Below are 10913 nucleotides of genomic sequence, written 5' to 3'. Positions count from 1 at the left end.
TAGTGTCTTGTGTGGGGGAAGTCACACCCTGCCCTTTGCACAATGTCTTATTGTTTGCAGGCAGCCCTCTTCCATGCAGAACACATGAGGATAAGAACATCAGGAAGTGGGGCCACCTGGGAGGCTGTCTCCCCATGAGGCAGTAATTCCGTGCAACCACTTTCATGCTTAACATTGTCCCAGTTTAGAGGATAAATTAGTCACCCTTAGTGAAAATTCCAAGGTCTCCAACATAGCTGGGAAAAATAGGGCAATAATAATAATAGTACCAACTTTCATGTGTGGCTCGCTATGTACCCAGCTCTGTGCCAAGTGTTTCCAGAGTGCCCTAGGAGGTAGAAGGACTATTATCCTCCTGTGTAAGAGGATAAATGACTCACAACAGTCCCAGAGGGCTGGTAGAGCTGGGATTTGAAGCTAGGCACCTGTGGGTCATAAAAAGACTCGGAAGTTTCCATTGTATGAAAGCTTGGATGCATAAGCCAGAGATATAGCCTCTAAAGAGGCGCTAGGGCCCTGGGTCACATTAACAGAGGCTTGGGGCCACCCTCTATTTTGGGGGGCTCCAAAATCATTGTTCTTGCCTGGAGAATCCCAGGGACGGGGAAGCCTGGTGGGCTGCCGTCTCTGGGGTCGCACAGAGTCAGACACGACTGAAGTGACTTAGCAGCAGCAGCGGCAGCAAAATCACTGCAGATGGTGACTGCAGCCATGAAATTAAAAGTCGCTTACTCTTTGGAAGGAAAGTTATGACCAACATAGACAGCATATTAAAAAGCAGAGACATTACTTTGCCAACAAAGGTCCATCTAGTCAAGGCTATGGTTTTTCCAGTGGTCATGTATGGATGTGAGAGCTGGACTGTGAAGAAAGCTGAGCACCGAAGAATTGATGCTTTTGAACTGTGGTGTTGAAGAAGACTCTTGAGAGTCCCTTGGACTGCAAGGAGATCCAACCAGTCCATCCTAAAGGAGATCAGTCCTGGGTGTTCATTGGAAGGACTGATGTTGAAGCTGAAACTCCAATACTTTGGCCATCTCATGCGAAGAGCTGACTCATTTGAAAAGACCCTGATGCTGGGAAAGATTGAGGGCAGGAGGAGAAGGGGACGAAAGAGGGTGAGATGGTTGGATGGTATCACCGATTTGATGGACATGAATTTGGATAAGCTCTGGGAGTTGGTGATGGACAGGGAAGTCTGGCTGCTGCAGTACATGGGGTCACAAAGAGTCGGACACGACTAAGCGACTGAACTGAACTGGGGCCACCCTGCTCACAGGACCAGCTCTCTGGCCTCATACCAACCCTGTGAGAGTGGCAGGGCCAGGCAACCCTGCCAGGTGACAGTTGGGGAAACAGACTTGCCAGAGGTTACCTGTGAGTCCAAGGCAAAGCTGTGAGCCAGATACACTGCCATCCCAAGCCAGAGTGAGGGACTAGCCATCTGCCCAGCAGAAGCTGGGGAGGGAGGGAAGTGGAAAGCTTAGTCTTAGGGCACATGCCAGACTTCAGGTCTCTGGATGGAACTCTTCACTCCTGAGCCCCCAAGCCAGGGAAAAGCCATTCCAGCCCTCACCTTGGACCCTTGAGCCCTTAGGCTTCTATAAAGCTTTCTTTAGGCAGCAGCACCCTCGTGTGGCTACTGCTGGTAACTACATGAAGCCGCAGGTTTCCTCCCTGTAAAATGCTTCACTCTCGAGCGCCTCCTGCCTGCACGTAAGTCCCTTCAGTCCTATCTGACTGCCACCCCGTGGACTACTGTAGCCCGCCAGGCTCCTCTGTCTAGTGCTTCACGCTTCTCCAAAAACTCAACTAGAAAAGAGAGACCAGCTACCCCTGGAGCTGATGGAAGATGGCATGGACAGAGCACTGAACTTGGTTTCAGGAAACTTCAGATAAAATCCTTACTAGGTTATTGAGTCACTGTGTGGCTTAGGTCTCAAACGCCTCACCTGAAAAATGGGCTGATAACGTCTACCTTATCTTATGGCCTGACTTCCTTGGTGGGTCAGATGGTAAAACATCTGCCTACAATGCAGGAGACCCAGGTTCAATCCCTCAGTCAGGAAGATCTCCTGGAGAAAGAAAGAAAGAGAAGTCACTCAGTCGTGTCCGACTCTGGAACCCTATGGACTGTAGCCCACCAGGCTCCTCCATCCATGGGATTTTCCAGGCAAGAGTATTAGAGTGGGTTGCTATTTCCTTCTCCAGGGGATCTTCCCAACCCAGGGATTGAACCCAGGTCTCCTGCATTGCAGACAGACACTTTACTCTCTAGGCCACCAGGAAGAGTAGCCTCCTGAAGAAGGAAATGGCAACCTACTCCAGTATTCTTGCCTGGAACATTCCATGGATGGAGGAGCCTGGTAGGCTACATACAGTCCATGGGTTCGCAAAGAGTTGGACACGACTGAGCGACTTCACTTTCACTTTATCTTATTGCCTAAGGCATTCAAGAGGATCAAAGGCATCCAAATACGAATGTGCTCTGTAACCTGTAAAGCCCTGTGATCCAGTGAAGGATTGTTATACAAAGTGGGATGGAAGGACTCTGTTGTCACCAAAGTGCAATGGAGGGACATGTTGGAGGGACTCATGATGGAGGTCTCTTGTAAGACCAAGAATGTCAGTCTCCATATGGTTGGCAGCCCAGGACCTCACATCCTTGGATGGACTTGTTAGCAGCTGGTACTGGCAGTCAGTCAAATAATGAGGTTCAGCCTGCGCCCTGAAATGCAATCCTGCAGAGGGAGGGGTCCACCCCAGCCCCAGTCCCTCCCACGAGATGCCAAGGGAAAAAGCTTCAGGCCAAGCACTGGTTTGACCCAAAGACTTGCATCAGAACCCAGCACTCATTTCCATATCCACAAGATGAGAACCACCACATTCCTTGCAGGACTGCTGTGAGAAATGAAAGAACATGTAAAAACTATCTCTTGCGTGCCTGGCCCAGAGTTAAGTTTATGACGAATGACTTTACGTCCCCGGTGGCTCACATGGTAAAGAATCTGCCTGTAATGTGGGAGACCCAGTTTCGATCTCTGGGTCAGGAAGATCCCCTGGAGAAGGGAATGGCTATCCACTCCAGTATTCTTGCCTGGAGAATTCCACGAGCAGGAATTTTGACTCCATGGAGTCAAAAAGAGTCCGACACAACTGATCGACTAACACTTTTTAACTTCTTTACATAATGGACAAGGATTGTTTGGTTCACCAAAACCTGTGCACAAACATTTGGAGGAATGCTATTAAAAGGTAAAAAACGATAGATATCATTTATTGCACCCATGTGCCAGGCACTCTGCTAGGCTACGTAATTCAGTTCATCCTCTCAGCCAAACTTGGACATGAAGTACTGTTTTCCCCAATTTCACAAAGAAAGTTTGGACTCAGAGAGATGACCCAGGTAATAAAGGGCAACTGGGATGAAAACCTGTATTTTTCTGACCACAAAGGCCTCAAAGACACAGGGTTGAAGTTAAGATGATGGAGGTATCACATTTCCAACCTAGCACCTTGCTTTCTTACCACTAAAAACACAAAACATTTCTCTAAATGCTGAGTAAAAGGAGAGGGGGAAAAAAGTACAAAATCTAAGTATAAATAGTCCAGGTAGAAGAGAAAACCTACATGAGTAGCTCTTAAGGTGCAGGCACTTGACATGTTTATTTTCACTTTTTGCCCGAGTCCTAGCTGCAACACGAGGAGTCCAATCCCCCAACCAGGAATCGAACCCACGTACCCTGCATTGGGAGCATAGTCTTAACCACTGGACCACCAGGGAAGTCCCTTGACATGTTTATTAACAATTCCATCTTACTTCAGCTTCATGAGGTATTACTTCAATCTTAGAGAAAAGGAAACTGAGGAACAGAGAGACAAAAGTACCACCTCAACATCACAGACTGTAGACTCATGGGAGAGAAAGAAATCCAAGCCTCTTGTTTTTGCCTGCTTTGTTCACGGCCTCTGCAAAGGTCCAGTAAAACCGTAATTGTCTAAAAGCTGTTCATGTTCCATGATGTAAGAACCACTTCACATACACGCAACTGATGGCCTTCCATCCATTTCCAGCAAGGAATTCAGTTCAAGATCAGGTAAAGGGACTCCCCCGGTGGTCCAGTGGTTAAGAATCTGCTTCGCGATGCAGGGGATGGGGGTTCGATCCCTGGCTGAGGAACTAAGATCCCACAGGCCACAGGGCGACCAAGCCCGCACACCTCAACTACTGACCCCTTGCGCTGCAACTAGACAAGTCTACATGCCCCAACGAAAGCTTCTGCGTGCCACAGGCAACACACCCAAATAAATATACAAACACTTAGAAAGATCAGGTTAGGGTTAGGGAGCCACACTACTCCGAGTCGCACACACCCCAGCATGCTCTCTCTATGGCCTCGGAAGAGGGTTCGGGAAAGACTCCATTACAGCTGCCAAGGCAAAATCAGGTTCTGGACTTGAACCCTCCACTGGCTCAGCTCCTTTCCCCTCCGTTTCTTCTCAGACCACAGGGGCTGCTAGTGACCGTCCCTCACCCTTGGGAGGGGACCCTGGGAAGTCCCTTTTCCATCTACCCTGAGGCTCCACTTCCAGCGCCCCTGGCGGAGCCCATCCTGTCGTTGCCAACCAAGTTTCAGTGGTGGTTTTCTGCCAAAGCTGCTCCTGGAGCAAAGATGGTAAAGAAGGGGAAGGGGGCATCTTCAGGCACACACGGTGGGTCTTTCAGTGGGCTAGAGTCTCCTGAACTCACTGCTGGAAGAGGTCCCCAGTGTGATGCTAAGAAGAATGAGCTAGGGACAGCAGGCCAGCCTGGGCCAACCTTGGTGTGAGGACACAGAAGGGCGGGGTGCAGACAGGAGCAGCCCAACCAGGGGAAAGGAAAGGGGACCTCAGGGCTGGAAGGCCTTCCCTACCGCCCTGCCTCAGAAAATGAGGAGGAGACATTTAGCTTAGCCAGGAGACATTTATAATCTGTTGGGTTCTAATACAGGCCCTTTGGGCTCGCAACAGGTGCAGAGCCCAGAGAGTGCAAATGAAGAGAACCAGGTGGAGAGTGGGGTCAGGACTTTTGAGGATGCTCCCTGTCATGGGCACCCAAGAAGGTGAATTTTCTGATTTTTCAAAAGAAGTTGGACATCGCGACGCATGTGGGATGTCTTTGATAAACCCTCTCACAAGACAAAAACAAAACAGAAAGAAAGAGACACAAACAAGAAAAGGGTTGTCTGCTCTGGGGCACTATATTGGAAAAAATAATAATAGTAATAAAGCACAAACTCAGATTCCAAAGTTCTGTATTTTTCAAAATAAAGATCACACATTGTTTAGAGACAATCTACACAAGAGTTACAAAAAATAGTTGCCCAGGCATAAGCATACACAGGTTTGTTAATTATACACATATGGTTACAAGTGTGCTTGCAAAAAAGTTCATTGGAAATATACACAAGGCTCTGGAAATGTACACCGTGTAGTGTTACAATTCTATATTCAAACAAGGAAAATTGACAGTATGTTACATTCACTTACAAGTAGACAAAATGCAAAATACAGTTCATCTTCTGTACAAAAAGGAAGGGCAATTCACACTTTACAAGGTGAGAGGGGCTCTGATTGTAAGGAAAGTTAGGGCGGGGTTGAACTTTGCACGTCCTTTTGACTGTCACAAAATAAGCAAAACATTACTTTTTTAGGATTAAAAAAAAAAACCACTAGTGTGAACTGAATCATCTTGAATAACATTTAGAAAGGATCTCGCTACTATCTGACTAGGTGACAAATAAAACCAAGCTATTTTTTTTTCTTTTTAAAAGTTAACTAGGCTGTATAAAGAACATTTATTCCTTCAAAAGAAAAAAAAAATTTACTTCTGGTTGAAATTACAATTTACAATATACAACACTATATGCTACGACCATAAAAGGTGTGAATATACACTGAATGCACAGGGCTGGCTAATTTTCTTTTCTTACCAAAAAACGTGTTTATGTTGATTCAAACTTCTCCACATTTACATTACAGGTATACAAATGTACAATTGTACAATCAAAAGTATGTTCGACTACTAGGGTACATTATAGATACAGATTAGACATCAAAACAAGAAAATACTACAAATTTGTATATATGCAAAGTCTACACCAAGTATACACTATATATTTATAGAAGCAAGACCAAAAGCAGAGTTGGATTTTTTTTTTTTTCTCATGCTAAATAATCAGATTTTTGCCTTTCAACGTTAACAGAAAAAAATCCAGTAGGCAGTAAACAATCATACCCGCCCGGCCTTGAAAGACATTCTGGGTGCTCACATCTCCTCCTCACAAAACGGACTACACTATTTTCTTCAGCATAATAGTCTCCAAAAAAGGCAATTTTCAGAAGTTTCATAAACTTAATGTCATAAACTGAGGCTTTTGCAACTCTGAAATGATTTTCATTATATATATATATTTATATATATATATTTTTATAAACATTGTTAAATGCCAGTTTGGGGTCATTTAACTAAAATTCAGACTTCTCAGGGTTTTTTTTTGTTTGTTTTTCTTTTTTACTAAAATGAGGACGTGGGGAAGAGCTATTTTCAAAACTTGCCAGTGAGGCAAATGAGTTAAAAACCTTTTTTCTTTTTTTTTTTTTTTAACTTTTTTGTTAAACCAACCACCCTGAAAGTTTCCACACGTGGAATATAGATACAACATTGAACAAAATACGTGGCCTCCCATGTACACTGGTTACCTATGTACAAGTATCCTATACACCAGTAAAACAACAGGGCAATTAGTCAATTAAAAAAAATAATTAGTACATGTTATGTGTAATAAAATTAAACAAATTTACAAAGGCTTTTCCACTTGTGGATTTGATTCCTTTTTTTGGGAGGAGAGGGTAATCCTGGAGCAACCATTTACCCATTTTTGGATTCTACACTGGAACATTTCTGGTTGCTGGCTGGATTCACCAGTGGGCCAGTGAGGTCAGTGGGAATGAGGGCATGGGCGACACTGCCTCAGATAATGCCATTAGGGGGGCCGCAGATGGGCCCTAAGTCAACGCCATTCTTCATGTAGTATTTCTCCAGCTTGGCCAGGATGTGCTTGCCATAAGTATACTTGCGAAGAGTCGCGATGTGGGGCCGGATCTGCGGAGAAAGCACAGTCTGTGTTACTCTGGCCTGGGACAGGCTCAGGGGGCTCCAGGGTAACTTGCTCCTGGACACCATGAGGTGCCCACAGGTACACATACCCCACAAGCAACATCTTTCACTAGCTCAGCCTGAGCACTTGAATTCACGAGCTACACTGACCCAGCAGATGAGGAGAGCGGCTCCTGTCCTGAGCGCTAATGCAGGATGTGAGGGCTCTGGAGGTCGGACAACCACAGACCACTTCCAGGACAGCGTGTGGAGACTGCGCATCCCGTGACACGACCACACCATCCATCAGCGGACGGCAGCCCCTGAGGGAGCCTCTCAGCCCCACGGCTCTCCTGAGCAGCAGGGGCTGCTTTCTGGGGACCACGAACCCTTGCCCTCATCACCTGACCCTGCTCTCCAGTTCACAGCGAATCACAGAAAGCTACTAATGATAACAATAAAAACAATAAACACGAGCCAACAACCTTTCATTTTGAAGCCTCGTAAGAGAGGTGTGATTATCCTCATTTCAATGATGAAGACATGGAGGCACAGTGGTGAAGTCACTCATCTAAAGTCCAACAGCCGCCCACTGTCTGGCTGCTCCCCTCACAGCTCTGCTCCAGCCTCACCCTTCACCTTAGCCCTACGAGCATCTCTTCTGTTCCCCGCCGCCCGCCCCCCCCTACCCTCGGGCAGACCCACACCCGCAAGTCCTGTGCATCCCACATAACTCGGGAGGTGCTTCCTCTCTGGAACCACCTCTCCTTGTTGGTGACCTCAAAGACCCTTCTACATACCTCAGCTACAACACACTGCGTTCAGAATCATTTGTGGAACCACCAACATGCCACAAAGACAGTGAAGACCCACAACATTGACCTGCTTCCCCATCATAGCTCCCCAGTTACTTACTCAACACAAGACAACATGCCAGGGAAGATGGACACTCTCAAGCCTGAATGTTCCATGCAGACTGTTTTGTCTGTTTAGTTGTGCCCTCAAAGCAAGGAAGGGTCAGGTGGCTCCAGAAACCACTTCTGTAACCCACACAGGACACAGACCCATATTAGCTTTACACTCTCACCTATGAGCCAGCCTGGGAAACTGGGCACAGTCCTTGGCTCGAACTCTGAGCTGTGGCACCCAGACCATTTACCTAACCTTCCTAAATAAACTCACTTGCAGAAAGGACACCACACTTCCATCTGGGTTGCAATCATGACTACATACACAGCTGACACTTCGGTCCTTAGTACTCGAGGCCCCAGACCCCTTGCTTTTGGCAGCTCTCCAAAAGCTGCCTTCACACCTGTCTGTCCCCAGGACTGGCTCACTGATGAGTCCGGCCACTTAACCTTTACATCTGTCCTCTTCTAGACAAACACCAACCATGTGCATATACAACACTGCTGAACTCCATCTTCCACTTGATTTAAAGGGAAATGGAAAGCAACCTGGTCCCCTGTCAATGCTCCCTCTTCCTAAAATGGGTATGCCTAGCTGTGAAAAAGAGCAGAAGTCTTAGGCTTTTCAGATTCTTAGGACTCCCCCTCCTCTCTCAACTCCCTCAATCAAACCAGCGGCGAAGCCCCATTCTGTCCACTTCTCTTGAATCTCAAAACCGCCACTCCCCTCTTGGCTTAACTATTTCAACAATCCCCTGTCCAGCCCTCAACTCCCTCCTTTCCTCCAAGGTACTCATTGGCCAGGACCATTATTTGAAATGTAAATGTGATTCTGGCACCACAGCCCTGTCCCACTGAACTTGCTGTACTTCTCCATCTAAATACACCACCTTGTTTCCTGCTTCCAAGCCTGCACACACTAGGTTCCCTCCACCTGGAAAGGTTCAGGGCTTTTTTCAAATATCGCTCTCACAGGGAGCCTTCTCTGTACCCCCACATCAGAAGAGGCACCCTTGCACATTCTCACAGCCCTCCCCAGTATTTCCCCAGCATCAGTTTAACTGTCCACAACACTGCAGGGCCTACCAACACAGTGCCCTGGTGAAAGGAGCACGTGTGCTTGTAAGTATCTGGTAAATGGATGAACTCCCAACCTGCTGTGTCTCCTACATTCCCTCCGCCCTCACCAGCATCTTGACAGCCCCATCTGAGTCTCACAGCTTAAGGACTCTGGACTCCTCAGCCTTCAACTGCCATCGCCAACACCAGCATGGTGTTTTGTTTTGAACTGGAGGTTGGTGGGTGCCTCGTCTGGCTCAGAACTTGAGTCCAGAGTAAAGAGTCTCATTACCGAACTCTGTTCTCAGAGAGGGCAAGTGGCTCATCACTGCCAGACCACGGTCACCCCCTCCATCGAGAAGGACTGGGTGAATTCAGAGCCCAAAGGCTGAGGGTTCAGATGGGCAACACCCAAGGCTCGAGGTACTGCCTCCCGCAGACACAGTGCGGCCTGCACACCTGCCTGGGGTCTGGCTGGGCTTCCCCGGCCCCGTGGTCTGTGTGGGGCCGGCTGGACCTCCTCCATGACAGCTCTGAGGCCGCGAGCCTCTTCATGCGCTTTCTGTGTCAGCTCCCACTCACAGCACACAGCACCTCAGATTTCTGTCCCATTTTTTCCTGTCTACCTCCTCTGTAGCCTGGACTTCTCCTCCTACAAAGTCTCCCCTCAAAGGCGTGAGCACTTACGCTCATGTCACCCTTCCCCACATGTGCTCTGTGGGCAGTGCTCAGTCTCAGCTATCTCTGTGCTGGCAGCTGGCACACAGAGGGCACCAGGTCAGTGTGCCAGACCAGGTGCTGCCTTAGGCGGGAGCTTGTTCAGTAACGGTGGTGGAATGAATGATGAGAGAGAGGAAAGGAAATAAGGTAAGGAGGCTGATCTGCTAGACTGAGAAGCTGGTGTCCTGGGAGCCATCAGGTAGAAGCGTGGCCTGAAGACTGGGAGGGGACTACCCACAAAGACTGACTTTAACATTCACACCAGTGAGTTACTGATCGAGGGGCAGCAAACACAGGGACAGCAGCCACTCCAGATAAAAGGAAAAAGAAGTCACAATCCAGTGAGAAACTGTGCAAGAAGCAAGATGCCCACCCTCCTCTGTATTGCAGAACTGAGAAGAAGCGAGGGCCGGCTCCTCCTCTCTGATTGAGACCTGCACAGCCTGGCCTACCTTGTGCATGACGATCTTCCTCTGGGCTGGCTCTGCCACGTCGATCATCTTCTGGACCACGTAGTTAGCGTACTGGTCCTTCATCATGGTGTATAAGGCACTGTGGGGACCGTCATTCATGGTGCACACCTCGTCGATAAGCACAGCGCGCTCTGTGCGGGAGGCGTGAGTGACACACTTCTCCACAACATTGCTGTAAGGAGACAAATCCAGGGCCAAACCTTAGAGGGACCTCGTTGGGCTGTGCTTATTTGGCCTGGGCTCTGACCTCAAGGTCAGCAGCAAATGAGGCTTCTTGGAAGATTAATTCCTCATCTGTTTGGCTCTATGAGACCCTATCTTTGCCATCTGCGATCTCCAACGTCAACAATGGCCAAGCACAGGTCATAGAGGGTACCAGACCCAACCATCTAACAGGGGAGGGTAAACCCAGGTAAGTAAAGGTTCATACAACTGGTTATGAACTGAAAATGGGTAATGAACATAATTTCAACAGGCATCAACATCTATCAATTCTCTCCTCACCTCTGTGAGCTTAATGGGGCCAAGAACAAGTTTCTCTCACATCTAGATCCCTAGTGCCACGCACAGAGCTGGGCACTTAAGAGAGGCCCTACAGACTTGCTGAGTGAAGGC

At 47.9% G+C, this 10913-nt stretch overlaps 1 protein-coding gene and 1 non-coding gene across 25 annotated transcripts in view; both read right to left on the bottom strand.

Moving 5' to 3' along the window:
- Positions 1 to 5277: 5277 nt before the first annotated feature.
- The window catches only part of PUM1 (pumilio RNA binding family member 1), a 128532-nt gene continuing 122896 nt past the window's right edge, over positions 5278 to 10913 (bottom strand). For all 24 annotated transcript variants that reach the window (XM_055573875.1, XM_055573874.1, XM_055573878.1 and 21 more), the window contains 2 exons: positions 10278 to 10470; positions 5278 to 7144 (listed from right to left, as the gene is read on the bottom strand). In XM_055573875.1, coding sequence (XP_055429850.1) covers positions 7013 to 7144; positions 10278 to 10470 — 325 coding nt within the window. In that variant the 3' untranslated portion in view covers positions 5278 to 7012. The remainder of the gene's footprint in view (positions 7145 to 10277; positions 10471 to 10913) is intronic.
- On the bottom strand, positions 9357 to 9441 carry LOC129648090 (small nucleolar RNA SNORD103/SNORD85). Its single transcript, XR_008712677.1, has one exon. It is a non-coding gene; the product is annotated as a small nucleolar RNA SNORD103/SNORD85 (small nucleolar RNA).

Source organism: Bubalus kerabau, chromosome 3 (genome assembly GCF_029407905.1).
Source record: "Bubalus kerabau isolate K-KA32 ecotype Philippines breed swamp buffalo chromosome 3, PCC_UOA_SB_1v2, whole genome shotgun sequence".
Classification (NCBI taxonomy): domain Eukaryota; kingdom Metazoa; phylum Chordata; class Mammalia; order Artiodactyla; family Bovidae; genus Bubalus; species Bubalus kerabau.
This window is presented reverse-complemented; position numbering and strand designations above follow the sequence as displayed.